This window comes from Cyphomyrmex costatus, unplaced genomic scaffold (genome assembly GCF_001594065.2).
Source record: "Cyphomyrmex costatus isolate MS0001 unplaced genomic scaffold, Ccosl1.0 scaffold43, whole genome shotgun sequence".
Taxonomy (NCBI): domain Eukaryota; kingdom Metazoa; phylum Arthropoda; class Insecta; order Hymenoptera; family Formicidae; genus Cyphomyrmex; species Cyphomyrmex costatus.
In genome coordinates, this window is record NW_017278534.1 from 2,027,826 (window position 1) to 2,048,966 (window position 21,141).

General features: G+C 36.8%; 1 protein-coding gene across 1 annotated transcript; it reads right to left on the reverse strand.

Moving 5' to 3' along the window:
* Positions 1-5,129: 5,129 nt before the first annotated feature.
* Positions 5,130-16,887, reverse strand: LOC108777452 (atrophin-1). The gene is made up of 7 exons (XM_018544362.1): positions 16,734-16,887; positions 11,332-11,616; positions 11,101-11,236; positions 10,454-10,573; positions 10,075-10,178; positions 7,363-7,785; positions 5,130-7,012 (listed from the first exon to the last, which is right to left on the reverse strand). Exons 1-7 carry the CDS (start codon positions 16,734-16,736, stop codon positions 5,528-5,530), a joined length of 2,556 nt encoding a protein of 851 aa, XP_018399864.1. The 5' UTR covers positions 16,737-16,887; the 3' UTR covers positions 5,130-5,527.
* Between the last annotated feature and the right edge of the window lie 4,254 nt (positions 16,888-21,141).

Sequence of the window (21,141 nt, forward strand, 5' to 3'; positions counted from 1 at the left end):
CTAATGCACTAATTATATAGAGCTATTTCTGATTTAAAAAAAACTGATTCGAAGAGTCCTTTATCATTTTGCAATTTTCGCAATATTTTTTTTATTACTCGATGAACAAAATATCGAAAATTGATATATAAGACAACTTTAAGATATCTTTTTCAAGTACTTTTAGAAACATTCTTCAAAATATTTCATTAAGAACACTGAAAGATTGAAACAATCTTAAAATTTTCATATTTATCGATTTTATCCGTTTATTTGATAATTTTTAGAAATATTCTAACTCTGTTACAAAAATTGCAAATGGTAGAGGACTTTTTGACTCAGTTTTTTTTTAATCAGAAATAGTACTATATGATTAATAGGAGTTATTTAAGAAACCTCCAGAGTATATACACGGTATTATAGGTCCTTTTTTATGTGTACGTAAGATTTCTATTCCGCTACTACTATTTACACTTTATATATTCAAAACCGATATTTGCTATCCTATTATATTAACAAAAAATCATTTTTTAACACTTTACCTGTTAGCAGATTAAGGAAATTATACTGTCCGTCTTTGAACTTTTTTTATAATTTTGCACAAAAAGAAAACGATTGTCAACGATTATTTATATGCTAATCTTTAACGATTATATGATCAATGCATTAGAATTCCATCACTGCCATAACCGAAGCATTTTCTCTGTACATTACGGAATAATATTGGCAAATTAATAGTAGATATAAGTTTGACGTCCGAGGTAATTTTCCTGCAGATGTGATTATCATTGTGATTCTAGTAAAGTATTCGATGTATCGTAAAGTATTTAACGCGTAGTTTATCGTCGACAGAAATATCGCTTTAATCCATTTATTTAGAGATTAGATCTTAGATTCGGGAAGTAGGATTATTATGGACAATATCGGTATATCGGCGAGAAAGCGTGCCATTTCTTCTTGTAAACATATCTTTTAAATGGATCCCTTTGCAAGATTATCGAGAAAGGAAAGATAAACGCTCAATCCCAAGCACCTTACGATGCAATTAGTTTCCGAAATTTTTCGCATGGATAAGATATTACATCGAGGAGAGACTTGTATGATCTCTGTATTATAGTATCAATAAAAATACAGTTTGTTATTTATGGCCAAAGAGTAACACTTCGTTTTTGCTGACCGTTCTTGCCCATCCGATGATTTTCACTACGCATGTAAACATTGCATTTTTAACCTGCATTTACCGAATGACATCGGTTATGATCGAGCTTTGCATGTTTCACTATTTCAATGAAAGTTGCTATTAATATATATTGTTATATTACTATTGTGATTGTTAATAGTTATACACGGTGGCTCAAGCTACCTTATCCCTCCTTCCAGTTACAGATTTTCTCAAGAATTCGAAGTTTTTTCTTAGCAAAAAATTGTTTTTACAGTAAAATTGTTTTTCTTAGCAAAAAACCAATCTTTTTTTTACAATAATTTGTAATATTTAACATTACCAACATTGTTATTTTGTTAGTGCTGCTTGAAATCAAATAAAGGATAAAAGTTTTTTAAATTCTTATTTTCCTCAAAACTTAAAATAAAATTAGATACATAATTTTTATTTCGGAAACTATCAGAGAATATTTTTGTTATGGAGAAGTCAATTTCAAATTTACGAGAAAATCTGTAGCCAAGACGAAGTCAGCAATTATACAACCTGTAGACATATGGTGTGTGTATGTATATATACATAATTATACACACACACACACACACATACACACACCAGATGTATATATGTACACATTAATATTGTTATAATTGTAGAAGAAATTTACAGCAGATTCATTCTATATCATCTTTTTACTAATTTTTTTTCTCTATGATTTTCATGCACAGATGTTTGTCTTTTATTATTATTAACATCTCTTTTTAGATATTTGCATCTCTTTTTTTATATGCATAACATATTTTTTATTACCATAGAGTACTTAAATCTTATATAATTTTTGTGATATATATATTATATATATAACCTGTATGCCATTTTGTATAATTTATGTTTATTAATACATAAATTTGTCTCACCGGCACACGTGAATCGTGGAACACGTCCTTCTATGTTTCTTCTTGGTAAAATGAACGATACTATCGATTCTACTATACTTATGTATATGGAGGTATATCAAATTATAATTTCACGATGGATACATTGTGCATCAATGTATTTGGCGACAGTACGAATCTAGAAATAATTTAGCTCACCCAGAATAATTCGGGTAAACCGCAAAACATTTGAAATTATCGTCCAAGGTAAACAAATATAACGAATACTTATTATCATCATCCGATGTATCCAATGTGCAAATAATCTTGCCGTCGACTCGCGGGAAATGTCTCACGTTAATAATACCTTGTACTAAGTCGCGGTATTTATTATAGAGCGACGTGGCTTCACTGCGAGATAATAAATTAACACAGATTGTCACGAAACTCGCACGCTTTTTAAATCTCCGACGATTTTCGCAAATGGGCGGCCGGAAACCAGGACGAAATTCCACGATCCGAAATGCACTCTTTGCTGCGTATGATACATTCGTAAATTCTATACTCTTTACTACACATAGCTCTGGTGTCTATCTTAGACTCCTCTGTTTTTCTTTTTTATCCTCTTTAGATTAAAACTATAATATATTTTATGTAATATATATTTTATAGTATTTCCTCCAATCAAGTACAGCACCATTCTACGTTAAATTTAGTACAGGTTTTTTAATACTCAGTTTTAATCTAACAATATTCGTTCGATTTGTTAGCTTTGTTGTACCAAAGTCAACATAGAATTGCACTTTTTTTTTTAATAATCTAGCACTCTTCCTCTTTTTCTCTCTTTCTCTCTTAAATAGATTCATGTATTTTACACATACACACACACGCACATATATATATATATATATATATACACATGACATATATATGTGTATGAAATTGCGTGTGCCTGTATGAATAGATACACGAGCCACACTGCTCACATATAAATCTGTACTTGCACGCAGTAAATCACAGCCACCTATCCAAATTCGCGCGCAAGCACAAATACATACGACTAAATAACGCATATCTTTTTCGCATTTACATTCTAGATATCTTCGGTATATGTTTTATCAACTCGCTTTGACATTATATATATATATATAATTATATATATGTATATATATTATTATATGTGTATATATGTATATATAATCATATATATACATATTATATATATAATTATATATATATGTACATATATTACGTGTAAATGTGCATATCGATACACGTGTACGTGCGTGTGCGTACTTATACGGAAATGTATGCACTCACACTATGGATATGTACACATACACATATTGCTACACATACGAGGTTGTCCTCTTTCGCGTTTTGTCTATACGTAGTACTAAGGTGTCATAATAAGCTGCATTCTCTCTCTCACTCTCTCTCTCTCACTCTCTCTCTATTTTCTCTCCCTCTACTTGTGACACTCATTCATACAACTCGTAACACTTTTTCATTCATCCTCTCTGTCTATAACATCTCTCTCATCGACGTGACATAACATGACTCGTTTATTATATTTTAACCGATAGCTCTTTCCTTACAGAGTTACTCTCTCGTATTCGCCGGACCCTTACAGTATCATCATCATCATCATACTCTCACACTTCCGAATTCACTGGGGCTACAGTTGGGCGCACTAGCATCACACATGTCCATAAATCAATAAATAAATAGAGGAACAATATTCTTCAAACATCTCTTTTTTTTTCTTATATATAACAACATTAGAGGCTCTCGGAGAACGTAACGCAACAAATGTTCAACAATACAATTACGAAAACAAATAGAAGGCACTCTTGCTTTTATTTTTTTTTTCTCAATAAATTAATCTCCTTGTATTATAACAATTCACTCTCAGATATTATCTCTACGCCTTCTCCTAGGCCTTGTCTGTCACGTTCGTATTTAGCTACGTATCAATACAACGTTCGGATGTCGTTGGAATTCTCAGGTAACATGCGCCACGACAATCACATAACGGCGCTACAAATCTCATCTTTCTTACTTTCTCTCTTTCTCTCTCTCTTTCTTTTTCACTCTCTCTCTCTCTCTCTCTCTCTCTCTCTCTCTCTCTCTCTCTCTCTCTCTCTCTCTCTCTCTCAGAATGGACAATCATAGCTACGGTATGCGAGATACGAGATAACAAATTTGTTTCACATTTACAAGTAAAAGAAATCCACCTTCGTAACAATTAGGTAGAATATTATTTAACCTTTAATATTATAATAATTTAATTATTGTTATTTGCTTGGAAGCTCACAGCCGACACATTTTTTTTAATTCATTATTATTATTTCTCTCTTCTTTTAATCTTATCTTATTTTCACTTGGGTATACGGGGCGCTCATCTTTCGTATTTCGGTCTCGGTTATTTTTTCCCCTCGATATTTAACAGCTACAACATGTACAACATTTAGCGCGGAAATTTTTCAACGAAAGGCATAACGAAATCCAGTTATCAGTCCGCTCTACATTCGAAACACGCGGTGAAATATAGATTCACGGTTACTCTAACGAGAGAGAAACTATAAGTACGGATAATACCCCCGTGGTCTACGGGGAATAGAAAACGAAAAATCATGGAGATGTGGCAGTGCCTTGAGCAACCGTTTATGAAATCAATCCTATCTCGCCTCCTGTTACCCTTCTGCTTTGTTTTTCATCTTTTTTTTGTTTTTGAACACATGACAACACATCGTCTTTGTACGATAACAACGTTATTTTCTCCTTTTTTTTTTCTTTCGGTTCTATCTTTGCTAACTAATCTAGCCTTGCTCGCGAGATTCATGGTTTGTCGAGCCTATCACGCATATAACATTGGATATACTGTAATAGATATATATATATATGTATATTATATAACGTAGATATATATATATGTATGTATTTATGTAAATGACGTATCGTACGTATAATATATATCTGTGTGTATATGTGTATTTCTGTGTGTATGCGTTAAGATAGAAGTTTTATCTTTGTTAATTCTTTGCTACAGTAGAGAAAAGGTAGTTGTATCTAGAACAATTAGTTTCTTTTTAGATACATCTACCTTCTTCTTTCCCTTCACACATATAATTAATAATATATCATTCTTTGCATGTGCTCACATGATAATTCTTCATTTAGATCCCGTTCGACCGATCATGACGATCGAACTAGGAAAGATTTTATTTCTACAGAATGTCTTTAGCATGTCGAGTCTGAGATCACCAGAGAAATTACACCGTAGCATGTATGTATTTATATATATATGTATATATATACATATAAATATTTATGAGTGTGTATTTATGTATGTATATCGCGTGTCTTAATTTCTGTACTGTTTTTCACAGTTTGCAGCCGTCGTCTTAGGTCGCGCATGGTCTTCCTCGACTTTTCTAAGATAAACATTTACTTTTATTACGAAGACAACAAAGAGGGCAAAGAGAACAAAGAAAAGGAAGGTAGGAAGCGTCTATAGAGTCAGCGCCTGCATCTGATGGCACGTGTCGTTCAGTTGATTCTGATCGCCAGCTGCCGGATGGCCAGCCGTTCGCGGTGTACCGGGTGGCGTTATCGGTAACCTTCCAGGACCGTCGCCGGCGCCTCCTAGAGCATCGTCGGTGAGTTTGCTCGTCACCGCTGTGGCTGTGGTCTGCATTATACCGTTGACCTTGTACTTGGACTGCCGCAGCATCGTCGTCTGCGAGCCGGTGGTGCTTGAATATTTGTCGGACGGCTTCCGATTGGTGGACGATAGCGCCTGGCCGACGGAATACCGGCTGCGTTGATTGCCAGTGGACTGCTGCTGCTGTTGTGTTTGAGACAGGGGCATGGAAGATGGCTGATAACGATTCTGAGCCGGAGCATAAAACTGGACCTGAAGAGTGGGCGGGGAGAGAGTTGGAAGAGGCCGTGTCATGGGTGAGTATGGAGCTGGCGGTGGGCTCGCCGGTTTCTCCTGAGTGTTAGACGCGTCCGTGTTTATCCGCTCGGATGGAGACAGACAAGATGACAGCGTCGTCGATGTGCTCGTGACGACGACGGCGCTGTCCGTCTGAGTTGTATCGTTGTTAGGCCGACCGTTATTGTTTTCGTGTACGTTCAATCGGGACGCGTTTCCTCTATAATTGTTATTATTCGAAAGGCAATTCTTACGACCCGAGCCATAACCACCGGTCATCGACGATTTAGTAATCTCGTAATATTGATCGTCACCGCAGTGCCTCGCGCGTCCGTTCGTCGCATACGAGTAGTTGGACGTAGTGTGATTGATCTTGTGCGCAGCCTGATTCGAAACGTAGCCACCGCCGGACCTAAGGATCGCCGACGAGCCCACGTTCGATCCAGCCGTTCTCCTATTATACTGCACCGGCAAACGCGATGATACCGCTATCGTCGGATATTTGTGCGACCCGTCCGCCACGTTTCCGCTACATTTGTTGTATGACTGTGTACCGCCGTGTATATTCTGCGACTTGGCGTGTATATTGTGATGTGTCAACGAATAGTTATGATTCTGACCCCCCTGGCCGCGTAAATTGTTACCCTGACCACTCGAGTACTTATTGCAATCTCTGGAATTGTGGCCGTAGGTCTTCGCGTTGTTGTTGTCGTAACCGGACTGATGCAGTGAGGGCGAGAACGGTGTCGGCAGAAGACTAGCGGTACCAGACGCATTATGATGTGTATATGGCGGTGGCGGGTGCGTGTGTGGAATGTATACGGTTGGATGATAAAGGATGCGACAGTGCATTGGACTGGCAGTGCAGTCCTCACTGTCGTTTTGCGCGCTGTGCGACGTGTGTATCGTGATTGGATGGTAGTTAGTATGGTAACGACCGGACATAGGAAATTTGACGGGCATTAGGGGCAGCAGAGGTGTTGCCTGTGAGCCTGAAGCAGCCTGTTGCACTTCGCTGTGCGGTTGCTCCGAGTGGCTTGGCGTCGGACGTGAATCCTACGATTTTATTTTATAAAATAGTACCTGCCTAACTCAATACATTGCCTGATGAAACGTGCATTTAACAAAAAACATTTATGGCGATTTATTATAATTGATCTCGTAATTGAGTATAATTCTGATCTCAGTGTAATAAATAAATCTTTATCACGATAACCGTCGATGTTTCATTAATAATGACTACTAACGCATGCATTACTGTTTTAGAAATAATAATAACTCAACAGCGAGCAGCTATATTTTCGTGGAATTTGGAAGTGGCGCCAAAGACACATCGCGAAGACAGAACGCTAAACGTGCATTAGTCGAGAAGTTATTGATTGCAGTTAAACAAGAGAAGAACTTACCTCTTGTGGAGCAGTCTGGCTATCAGATGCAGAGGTTTGCTGGCATGAAGTAGCGTCCGTAGCGTACAACAACAGCTGCTGCTCAGTCAGTCCCATAGGTGCGTGCGACGGCGGCGCGGGATGCGGGCCAGCCGCAAAGGGATAGTACAGATGGTCCACCTGTGCCGGGGGAGGAGGGCCCGTTGGTACAGGTGGATGATGATGTGGAACAGGCGCGGCAGGAGCATAAAAGTGCGTCGGATGCGGCGGTGGGAGAGGTGGCGGTGGACCCGTCGGCGGGCTGGTAGCTCCTGTACCGTTATTTCCACTGCTGCCAGAACTATTGCCACTTCCACCACCATTCGTGTTGCTTGGCGAACTGCCAGTAGTAGCGTACAAGTACTGAGGTGCTCCGGCGGCCGCTCCTGTGTAGTACGGTTCGTACTGTAGACAGAAATGGAAAAACCTTTAGATATTCGTTATTGTGAAATGCGCTTTACACATGAATACCAATCTTCTCGCGTAGAATCACATCTATGACAGCCGTTCTCGTAAATGTTGGTCAATCCTTTATTGAGTTTCATTTCTTTACTCTAATCAGTTCAATCCCTCTTTTAACGCATGTCAACAAGCAAAATAGAAATGTACTTCAATAATCCCATATTATTTATTCAAGACAATATACATGATATATAAATCTTATATACACGCATATATAAATCTTTGCAAATACTATATATATATATATATATAGTATTAAAAAATTTATGAACTTATTTTTCGTATAAGTTATATTGTGGTATGGATAAAAATATGTTTTAAATATGAATGAAATAAATTCATTATTCTCATATATGCAAATGTCATAATCATCAGAATTTAATACTGTTATCATTTTTATATACTATTTTAATTTAAAGAAATAAAAACCCATTGATGGAATCGTAATTAACAAACATTCACAAGAACAGTTTTATTGTAATGATAGTAACAAATAAATAAATGTAACCATAGTCAAGCAAAGATGATTAAAAGATATTTCAATTTGTATAGTGCTTCCATATCAAATAACAACCTATAATTTCCTAGATCATTCCAAGTTAGAAAAGATCATAATGTGCGTAAGAAACTAGTCAAACAATCAATTAATACACTGGTGAAGCGTTAATCGTTACATGGCGTAATTATTTGCAATTTATCAACATCCACGCAAAGTAAACTATTTTACTTCACTTGCATTTCATGTGCATAAGGAAGAAGGAATCGTCCTAAACGACCTAAATCTACATTACATACATGCTTATAATAATTTCATCGTTAATAATCTATAAAGCTTTTTGCATATCTGTATTCTTCTAAGTTTCAAAGAGTTTGAGTAATAAAGTTTTAAAGAGTTTGAGAGAAAAAAAATTGCCTGTTAAAATACAACATTATTTTAATAACGCGCTTCACGTGTGAAACGATCGCATGTAATTCAGATTCTCAGTTACGTTAAGTGCAACTCGTGTCATTCTAGAAAAATAAAACAAGCAATACGAGAAATAAAATAACCATGCTGAATAGATAAAAAATCAACAAGCACCTTGACATTTCCATTATAACATTTAATCACAATATATCAATAAGAATTGTAATAAAAATTAAAACAAGTTGGAAAATAAAAAGAAAAAAGGGAATGAGAGAGAGAGAGAGAGAGAGAGAAAGGGAGAGAGAGAGAGAGAGGGAGAGAGAGGGGGGGAGGGGGAGAGAGAGAGGGAGAGGGAGGGAGGGAATTAGAGCCATATAAATAAATCTAAGATATTATACGTTTAAACGATATTGAAATTTATCGATAGTCTATTATTTATCTTTCTTTTTATTACTATAACTTTACTTTAAATGATTGCAACGATGATTATTACGTATTTATCATTATAACACAATTAAAAATACCGTTATCCTATTATCGATATCGTCATAATCATTTCATCGAAATTATATTATGATTCACATTTACCATGTCACCTTTATCTTCTTTATCTTCTATCTATTTTTATATATTGATTAATCTATCACATTTATTATGTTATATTTATATTTTTTATTATATTTATAACTCCTTATAATTAGTTATTACAGAGAATTATATTATATTTATAACTATATCAATCGTATTATATATTATTTAATTTTTCCTCTTTGTTATATACTCATACATATTTTTAAATGTATGCTCCTAATTTTCGTTGTACGTTTAAATTTAATATTGTGTATTACGGGAAAATGTGAATGCTTAAAATTAGTATGAGCCGATGAGTACAAAATACAGATCGTGAAACAAAAAAAAAAGGATTTAGAGCATGCATCAACAGGCCATGCATCGGAAGACTCGGAAAAGGGAAAGAAAGAAAAGTAAAATGCTCAAAAAGAGCAACATGCTAGTCGTTTAGCTTAGACCTTATACCTTTAGACCTCAATACTGTATAGCGTCGAGAAGGACGTAAGTAGGCATTTGCTGAGGGTTGGGTAGAAACGCCGGTGGTATGGCTTCTCCCATCAGACCGTTTGTCTGTCAAACCGTAACCGATATGTACCGTTTAATAAAAATACAAAATACAGACAAAGACGGTCAGGATCTTATGCTAGGATCTATATGTACGTGTGAGGGAAACCCACGAGCATCTAAACGGAGAGTCAAAGACGTAGAAATTTAAAAAAAATGGCCAGGGCAGTAATCGATATTATTTTACATACCGGCATAGAAGAATATTGATATTGTTGTGGCATATACAATGATGGGGCCGGACATGGATACATCACAGGAGCGAACGTTTGATGTCCGGTAGCGGCTTGAGGCCCTGGGTATGTAAGTAAAAATTAATTAATTTAAATCGCATCTTGTTGTAAAATAAACTAATGATTATAAAACGAAATGAATGAATGATTAGCGTGATCATATCTTGATCTAGTACAAGACTCTGTAAGACTGTATTACAGGAAGGACTCGTAACATTCGATCACTCAAATATTTTGCTTAAATATACCGATAAATAAAAATTCTTAGAATTTCTTAGGTTTTATTGCAACCATTTCTAGATTGTAAGATTATATATATGTAGTGAGTAATGCTTACCAAACACTCCTGTGGCTTGATAAATCGTTCCTGGATCCGTAGGTGGAGCGATGGAAGTCGCTGGTGCGGCAGCTGCCGTGTTATAGAATGTCATACCATTCTGATAAGCGAGACCCATACCTATACAGGCAAAGGAGGAGAGAAATTAGAAACACGATCTCTGCACTCTTCAATCGTCCGTAATATTGTTGTATGAAAAATATATGCAAAGTATCTCGAAGGCTCCCTGTGAATTGCAATGAAACAGGATCAGTTTTAAAGAAAATTTTTTAATCAGCTATGTAAACATTCCTATATAAAATACAATAGGAAATTTTATAGAATTTTCTTAAAATTCTTTTCTTAATATTAAGTTTTGTTTTTTATTTATAACATGTTAGTACAAAAATATTTTTACATATTTATTATTAATTACAAGTGTGAAAAAAATAAAATTTTAAGTGAAAGGATATCTCGTAACCAAAACATAAGTAGTCAAAACTATAAATATCCAAATCACACAAATTCAAAATAACTTGGCACAACAAGATACTATCCATTAGAGAATAGAGTGTCGGGTAATAAACTGAAAGATTTAAACCATAATAAATGTGACTCAAGGCGTCGGAAATCCATAATCAAAAAGAAGAAGAAGAAGAGTTACATACCGTTCGCGTAGTAGTAAGTACTTGTAGGCACGGAAGGAGGCGAACCGGTACTACCGTCAAAGGATCTGGAGAAGGGCTGCTTCTTAATTGCGGGCGCTATGTTGAGTTTCCTCTCTCTCAAGACGATACATTCAGCCTGGAACAAACAAAAGCAAAGACGATGAATAAAGAAACAGCTCAATGTTTCACTAGAATCGATTGTTTCAAGGGATATCGTTATTAATTACGAACCTCTTGTTGAAGCCGCTTGGCCTCCTCTTCCGTTTCGAAGGTGACGAAACCGTAACCCTTCGATACGCCAGCGCGGTCCGATATAATTTTCGTGGCCTTGACATTGCCATAGGCCGAGAAAACTTGAGCTAACTCCGCTTCGCTTGTGCTGGCCGAGATGCCACCTACAAAAATACGGTTCGGTACCAGCGTACCGTATTTCGGTGCAGCCATCGTAAGACTCGCGGCCGAGGCAGGGCTAGAGGCAGGACTAGACCCCTCCGTACCACTGGTCGAAGTCGAGCTCTATACAAAAATCAAATGAGTTCTTCCTTTAATTTGTTATCGCGCAGAAATTATAATTAGGAGGACAATGCTCTATCTCGAGATTTCTCGAGACAGAATTTACTGGCAATAACAAAGCTTTTGTGATCATCATGTGGCGTGATTTGTCCCATGCAATATGTTCGTTTTTGATAAATGGAAAATCTGCAAAAGTAGAAAATAAAAAAACACAATCAATTGCGAGAAATGGGAAAAGTCTATATAGTGGATCCTTTCACCGTGACTTCTTATCACCCGCATGTGCCACAGAGTTAAACAAATAGTTACTAGCATAGATATCTAATCAAAGTTAATTACATTTGCTATCGTTAAATTTAATACATTTTATATATTAAGTATAATAATCAATTAATCCTATATCTTGTTGAATTTCCTATTTACTTATTTACTGTTTCTCTGATACTGTTTTACTTCACGATTTTCAACATCATTATCGGGAATATCCCTTGATAACAGTTTGCTTCTCTTGAAACGCGAATCTATGACAGTGTTGTTCCCCGTGAATGTATTCACGCACAAGCAAAAACAGTAACGAAAGTGAAAAATTGTCGCGAGAAAGAGAGAGAGAGAGAGAGAGAGCAGAGTACAAATATGAATGAGCGATGCTGTTCTCTCTTTCTCTCTCTCTCTTTCTTTCAGCGCCGACTTTGCTTCTCTAAACTCGTGATATTACGATCCCTGTCATAAGTCTCATTATACGTCAGGCAATATTGTCGCAGAAATACATTTGAAAGCGGCCGTCCGACGTTTTGTATACATACAGAAATACCGATCATTAATTTAGAAGCACCGAGCGAGAGGGGCGCGATTGCGAACCAAGAATGTGAATAGTACGGGGAAAAGCGGCTGAAAGTTTACGGTATTTCTCGATATATGTCACCTGTAATTTCTTCGAATGGAAGAGCCGATACGAAACGACAACTACTCCGAGACAGATACTCCTTTTCTTTTCGTATGGAGTTAAAATGCGCGACTTTATCACATTACGTAGATTAACATATACATACAATTATCATAAGACGGCTAAAGAACTATCAGAGTTTGTTTAGCCATTTAACTGATGAGTCACTGCAGTATACAGCAGAAATATTCGGTAAGTTAATTAGTTACAGCGGCTCTCCTTTACGTCGAAAGAATTAGAATTTAGTTCGAGATGGAAAATTCGTTCATTTATTGCGTAAAATTTTGCCCTACCGTGTTGAGTCTCTAAAATAATCTCTAAACAGAGCACAAATGGCAACATAGTTGATACTGCACAATATTATTGATCATCTGGAGGCTGCATTAAGTCTCCAGACTACTTGTTTTGAATTGTTTATAAAGGAAACATCAATACTATCCAAAACTTTTAAAGAGAACTTCATTCTAAAGAATGAAATCTTATTCTTAAGTATTGAAAATTGTATCACTCTTTTTCAAGGTGCTCAATTTTCATTCCTTAGAATGAGATTTTACTCCAAAAAATTTAGAGTAATGTTGCATAAATAATTGTATAACAATATTGAACGTTCAAGGACTTTATGATTCTTTGATTGAGTTTTTCCGTAAATCTATTACGTCAAAAGATATTACAAGATTGTAGTGCTGTCATCACATATCATTTTCGACATCGGCAATATGTACTCAATATGTATTCTTTGACGTTAGGGTCAAACCTTGCTCTAAAGTTTTAGAAAATATATTAACATGCGTGGTTTCCGCTGATTTTTGCAATATTCTTTCTCTAGCCATCACTTAAACATCTCAAAGAATCTCATTCAATTTATTGGCTCCGACCCAAGAGATTTAAAAAATATATCTGGTCGAAGAGAAAATGCGAAAGTATCAAACGAGCCGATAAAGTTGTCAATTTTCGACGCCGAAAGGGTCGGATGCCATAATGTCTCCACTGAGAAAAGGAAAAATAGCCAAAAGCACCCCGTCTAAAAAGAAAACTCGTCACACAAGAATCGCCACATAATGAGACGAAAACGCCTAAAAAAGACTATCAAAATTACTATTTTAAGTATAATACAGGGTGAGGAAAAAGTATGAAAATCCTGAAAAGTCTCAAAAAATATAAGTTTTACAGAAAAATGTGTCAAATAAAAGTTTTAGATCTTGCCTTTGTTGGATGGATCATCCTCCGACCTTGTCTTCGGGTGTCTATTACTTCTTACTGTAAAATACTCAATAACTTTGAAATGGCTGACCCAAAATGAATAAAATTATAGTGTTTTGTAAAGGTATTGAGAAAGACTATAAGAATATGCAATAAAAAATAGGGTGTTTCATTTAAAAAATTCAAGATGACTTTGACTTGACCTCAACGACGCCAGCTAAGGTCAAACTGATGAGACTATTGAATAGACCTTTTTAAATCCTACAACTTTTATTTAAAACATTTTTTTGGAAAACTTATATTTTTTAAAATTTTTCGAGGTTTCCATACTTTTTCCTCATCCTGTATAATAATATTATACATGGAAAAGTACTCTCCAAATTTTTAAAGCAACATTTCACTCCAAGGAGTGAAAATTGAGTTTTGAAAAAAAAGTGAAAAAAAAATTCAAATTTTAATCATTAAAAATGAGATTTCACTCTTCAGAGTGAGGTTCACTCTAAAAGTTTTAAAGTATGTGTTCCAGTGAAGTGGTAGAAGTCAGCAGGAATTGTTTTTATCGCGGCGCGTTCTATCCAATAATAATTCGCTTCTTTACATCTTTCCACCCTGTGCAGTGTTACCCGATAATTTCAATTAAATGCGCAGAGAAGAAATTTTAACTCTCGAAAACGCTGCTCTCAAAGGCGACTCTTCTCCAAGAAATACTAATCTCAAAGGCATTATTTTCCCGCCAATCTTCCGAATAGAAACGAGAGAGATGGTACAAAATTGCGTTTCCGCACATCGTTGAATTGTTCTCGTCCCTTTTCCGCCCCTGACAAATCTCGGAAGCTCGCGGGGGTAGCTCCGGATTTCCGTCCGATGTGGGGATCAACCACGAGAGCGAAGGGGATCGCAATGTGTCAATGTTGTTTTTTCTTTGTTCAAAGACTTCCGAGATCTACATGTAGACTCGATAGGGCAAGGTGGTACAACTTCATGGATTCAATTCTGAACAAAATAAAATTCAAATCGAATTTTTTAAGTTCAAGTTTTTTTCCTGGTACTCTTCAGTATTCTCCAAACAATGAGAAGTATCAAACTTAGATCTAGGAAATTCAAATTTTATTTTGTTCAGAATAATATGTTCGATATTGCATCACTTTACCTTAAAGTTGTCACAAATTCCTCGCCTAAAATTCTATAATTTTTTCCCTAATGTCTAGACAAAATTTCATGATTTTTCCTTTCAAAAATATTAAAGTTTTTTTTATATTTTTGTCCTAATTTCGAAACGTCAAATAGGTATTTTGTTAAAAAAGCATAACAATGTAAATTACTATTAATGTTGTATGTTGCTTGCATTTAATTGTTAAGTTGGCAATATTTCAAAACTGCGTAGAGGTGTAATGTAGGCATTAAACTTTTTTAAAGCAAAGAAATTTAATTTTCTAGAAAATTTTGCAAAAATTCCTTTCCCTGAGCGTTTTCAATTTCTCTGACATTTCCCTCCAATTTCTAGTCTTATGATAATTCTACTACAGCCATTGATGTCGATCTTGCGAGTGACAGATCTCGCAAAGATTTGGCGTGACGTGCGCAGCTGCGTGATCGGCATCCGGTCGGCGTCGGGACGAGGAGAGCGAAGCTACGCGGAGTATCGACTAGCGGCCGGAGGCGGCTGCTGCGGCGGTGGCGACACGACGTTTTAGTTAACGTGAATTTTACAAGGAAGCATGCGATGGGTTCGCGACGCACGTGAGAAAGCCGAGGAGAGGACGCGAGTGGACTTGACACCATCGTACCCCTCTTTCATCTTTCTCATTTTCTTTTCTCTCTTTCTCTCTCTCTTTCTCGCGAAAATAACGAGCGATGACAGCCAAAAGTGCAAACAAACAAGCAACCAACTAACCAAATAAGTGAACAGCACGTACGGCGTGCGTCGTCTCGACTCCGCGTGGAGCGAGCGGGAAGAGCGAGAGGGACGATGCGAGCGAGAGAGAACAAGTAGCGGAGATCTCACCTGAGATCGTACTCCAATCTTTCATGCCGCGAGAATGAATCCCCAACGTGTTTACATCCGCAACAATGGTATCGGTGACACAATTCGTGATCGGGAGATTCAGCTTCCAAATCCTTTTGGAGTGGAATCTCATTCTAAAGAGTGAAAATTCAAAAGATTTTCCTCTTCAGAATTTTTCTCTTCAGGGTATCTATCATATAGAACAAGTTGGAATGGATTCCGATCGAAATCATTCTTTATTCCCTAGAAAACACGATAGAAATCTACGGAACAATTGAGTAATTCTGATCGCAATTCATTCCGACATTCATTTTACAATACGTGACCAGAGTGAGATTAAAATCGGTAACTTCGAAATTCGGAGTTTCCGCGTGGAGCTCGCGATGACTCGAGGACCACATCGTTCTCTCCTCACTTTCTTTCATCCCTCTTGAAGTCACGGCATACCGGATATACACATGCACGACGTGCTCGCTCCATGATTACGATTACATTAGAATGTACCAACGGTCAAGATCGTTTCCGAGAATACTCCGCGATGAAGAATAGAAAGCGATAGTGACGATGAGGGAGATGAACGGGGGAAGAGAGATAATACTTGGCGCGAAGGATATTTTCGAACACACGAGGTGCTCCGACAGGTCGCTCCTCGTCGTCGACGTTGCCGTCGCCGTCGTTGATGACTGTCGGCGCATTCACCGTGATTCGTACAGATTGAAACGCGGATCCTGCGTATCGGGAGACACGCCGGTGTTTAATAGATCAAGCGATCAACGAGGTGTCACTGTCGTCAACGACGTCGACGAAGACGACGACGCTGTGCGACGTCGAATCGAAGGGACGCGAGCGAGAGCGAGAGAGTGCGCGCGCGCGCGCGCGCGCTATCTCTCTCTCTCTCTCTCTCTCGGGATAAATATCTAGGCGCTCGCTCGCTCTCTTTCTCCGGCCAGGGTGTTAACGGTGGATACTCACCATCTTTCGACGGATTTAGGCGCGCTGGAGGATCCGCTGGCGGCTCGATGGTACCCTGGCCTCGCGCGACAGTCACCTGGACGCCCAGGGACTGCCAAGGACCGTAACACCGACCACTTCAGCAGCACTTCCAGCCTCCGGCGGAGAAGCTGCCTTCCCGTCTCGCAGTAAACCTCCAAACACTACGGGGCAGGCAGCTCTTACAAGATGGCAGCTGGTGGCGCAGCGCCGCGTACTCCGAAACCGCGGAACCTCGCAGAGACTTGCGCGCGCACCTTATCGAGAGTGGATAAAGCCAATCACGTCGTCGTGTTTCCCTCGGGTGCACCCTATATGCTCGATTAGGCCGCGTCGACGTCTCCGCGCATTCGGAATCTGCAAAACACTGGACATTTTCGATATTCGGATGCGTTGCTCGTCCAAAAAAAAAATTTCGACTAATAGCGCATTCGATTTACTGACTCGAGCTACAAAAGAAGAGCTAAATAAACCATGCTAAAAAGGACAGATCATTGACTCGGAGTCAGCGGTCGAATCAGTAAATCTATAATATGCTATAACTTGTTAGCTTGGGTTCCATCAACATAGAAATTAATTTAAATCTCAACTTGCTCTTCATCTTTTTCTAGTTCTCGAAAATAGAAAATAAAGGGTAAGTTGTAGCAGAGAGAAACTTGAAAAAGGACATGAGGGCATTTTTCCTGTAACCACATGCCATGCATTACTGCCTTCTAAAGAAGTGGATGTAAACTATGCAATAATATCCACTTTTTTACGGCGCTCTCGAGGAAAATAAATCGCTGAAATCGCCGAAATAACTGAAATCTATCAAATCAATAAAGATTTGAACAATTTCAGCGACTCATTTCCATCAGGGCGCTGTATAAAGGTGGATATCGTAGTTGACACCCACTTCTTCAGAGGGCAGTAACGCGCAAGGCATTTGCGGTTACAGAATTATAGATAAAAGCCTTTGTGTCCTCTCTCAGATTTCTCTCTGGTTGTAGCGAGATTAAAGTTAATCTAATTGGTGAGAATGGATATTAATCGGCGATTGATTAAACTTTGAGCTCTGCTCACATATAAATGTCTTATCTTTTATTTGCAATCTGTACACTATCCATTATACATTACGTTCAATCTCTATTCTTATTTTTCTTATTTTTAATATTCAATATATTTATTCTTGTTTCCATATATTTCTCCATATATTCTTGTTCTAAATATATTTTATATATATATGTGCACAAGACCTTCTATTTGTTTATTTTTACCAAATGTAAATTAGCATCAATCTCGGTGTAATTTATTTTTTACTTCTTTCTGTAATTAAAAAAAAAAAAATATGAGAAGTCATCTAAACCATGACTAAAACTATATTGGTAGAAATAGATATTTTTGAAAAAAATATATACATATATTCATTATTCTTGAAACTTAATCTTTGTTCTATATTAAACAATAAAAATTCAAATTTTCATCCATGTTCATAAATCATTAAATTAATAAATTATTTGATAAATTAATTGTCGATTAAGTTAATTAAAGTTCAGTTGCAATGGAGAGAAATCAAAGATAATTTCGATTAAATTAATTCTACATAACTTTTGACCTTTCTAAGTCTTTTCATCATACGTCATCAAACCACAAAACATTAATAATTCTACTTACACACTCGAATTAATACAAGCAATGTTTATTTAATTTACTGAAACGACACTAGAAAATTTAGAGAAGCACATCACACTTTCAAATAAAATAAAATAAATAAATAAGATGCACTTAATTATTGACTCATCCTCCTCTTATTTTTCTGAAAATTTTATTTATTCATTCATCTTTTTTACGAGCGTTTTAAGCTTTACGTGCGACTCCATTTAAGGTTTCCTATAATGACAAGGATAACGAAAAACGAAGTAGGAGCAAATTGAACGACTGATAAAAATACACACAGGTCGTGTATTACTTTTTTAAGTTTTAGATATTATATTCACATGTAAATTCAAACTCGTTGGCACATAAATTTTATCTCTTCATTTGAATAGTTGAAAATCTTTGTGAAATATTAAATTGAGCAAATTGATCGTATCGAACGTTCAATGGAATCGCTTCGGAGTAAACGCGGAGTCGCGTCTATGATTAACGGAGATCTATCCAGGACTTACCAATAATTCGCGATCTGACGATCCCACGGCGACACTCACTGGCGGCGTCGCGCGGCTGATGGAAATTCGAGTAAAACAGAACAGGAAAAACGATGAACGAGAAAAACCAGGGACAAAAACGGAACTGGAACTGAAACCGAACTACCGAACTAAACGCGAGCGCATCGCTCGCCGTTGATTGACAAGGGTTAGGAGGAGAGGGGGAGGAACACCGCGACTTCCGGTCGACGCGATCGCGTTGCGTCACGTCGCCGATGAGGTAAAGATGTGGTACTAGTAGAACAATTCGACGGAGAAATTATCTTTCACGGCGGACTGATTAAACACACTCTGATCATCGCTGGAACGCCGATTAAATGGCCATGCGACGAGCGACGCCATTTTGACTAGCGCTGTAGGAGCGAGCTGACTGGCGCGAAACTGCTCTTCAGGTGTTTCGGGCCCCGTCGGATGAACGGAAACAAAGGAAAGAATGGAGGAGAATAATAAACCGAATATAGTACGAAAAAATAAAAAAAACGAGTCCATCAGAAACAATGAATGTGGTGGTGTGGTTGTTAGAAATTTTGCAGCAATTTTATTATTTCCAATTTTAAAGGTGGGTTCAGATCTATAGGATGCGTTCTACTTAACGCTTGCAACGTTCGCAAGTATTGTTTAATACACTTGATAAATAATAAGAATGAAATGATTCCGCGACCATTGTGAGCGTTAGATGGAACATTTAATACAGAAAAGAAAGCTAGAGAAGCGGCAGCCAATCAGAACTCGCGCTGGTAGTCGCTAGTTTCGACTGGTTTCGACTTTCTGTACAAGGCTATGTCCAGATTCCCACCCCGAGTGCTACTCAGGTATGGGCCTGAACACAAAGATTATCTTGAATTGTAACGGTTTTTGACAGAGTCGTCAGTCAACGCACAATGATTGTTCGTAAAGATCCTAACGGCATACGACGTATGTTTATATCGATCCTTGCATTGACTTACGACGGAAACAATTACGACAAAATCTTGTGCGTTGACTTACGACTCTGTCGAAAACTGTTACAATTCAAGGCAATCTTTGTGCTCATGCAGGCCCTATCCCTCTATCCTTTATTCTTTACCGAACGTTAAGCAAGGATGATATGATACCTGGGGAGCACTCTGGTGGGAATCTAAACACGCCCTTGCTTCCTACCAGGGCAAGTTTTGATTGGCTGTTACATTTCCATCTAGGTTTCAATCTACTCCAAAGGTGCGTTTTTTGCTTCTCGCATGATGCGCATAATGCATCGTTTATCTTTATTGCTCACCAAATGTTAAACAAGGACAATTGATGCATCATCCATGTGCGAAACAGAACGCACCTTAATGCCCATTTCCACCAATGCAGATTAACTTTTAATCTCGGTTCAATTTGCTCATCTTTTTCTAATTCTAAAAATTAGAAAAAGATTAACAGTAAGTTAAACCGAGATTAAAGTTAATCTGCATTGGTGGAAATGGGCATAAATGTTTCATTGCATTCAATACTCTTTTTTTTCTTTTTTTTTTTAAATATTTAGACTGCTTTATACGGGACATCTTTCATTGAGGTTTAAGACAATTAATGTTATAATGGTAATTTCAAGATAAAAAGATCTTTTTATTTTCATATTGTCGTTAAAAAATGTAATTAACATACAGATTCTATTAAACTGCTCAGTTTAATGAAATAGTGTAGAGTATTTAACAAGACATTTATTGTACAGAAACAAAACGTGAAAATTTTTATTTATTAATTTTATTTTCACGTTATTTTCACGTTTTGTGTCAAGAATCTTTTTTTAAATTAAATTTTCAATAGCCTATGCTTTTTAAAATTTTAAAGACAGTATTCCTTTAATCTTTACTAATTCAAGTCTTTAAGTATAAAATGTAAAAAATATTCGATATATTTTTTTGTGTTTAAAAGACTGTAGTATTTTTTACGTTTAAATATCTCCATCATTTTAATACATTGAATAGTATTTCAAATATATCAAAATTACATCAACAAAATAAAAAATTGAAATATTCTCATTAATGTTTATATGAAATTCGATTAATTATTATTATTAGCGTAGTATATATAAAATAAGAAATTAATTACCTACATATTTTACATAATAGTCTAGTAAATTTATTATGTCATTATTGTAAGATGTGACTTGAGAAAGGGAAAGAGAGATCGCACAAAATATTTACAAACAAAATATACAGATATTATACTATTTTTAGATT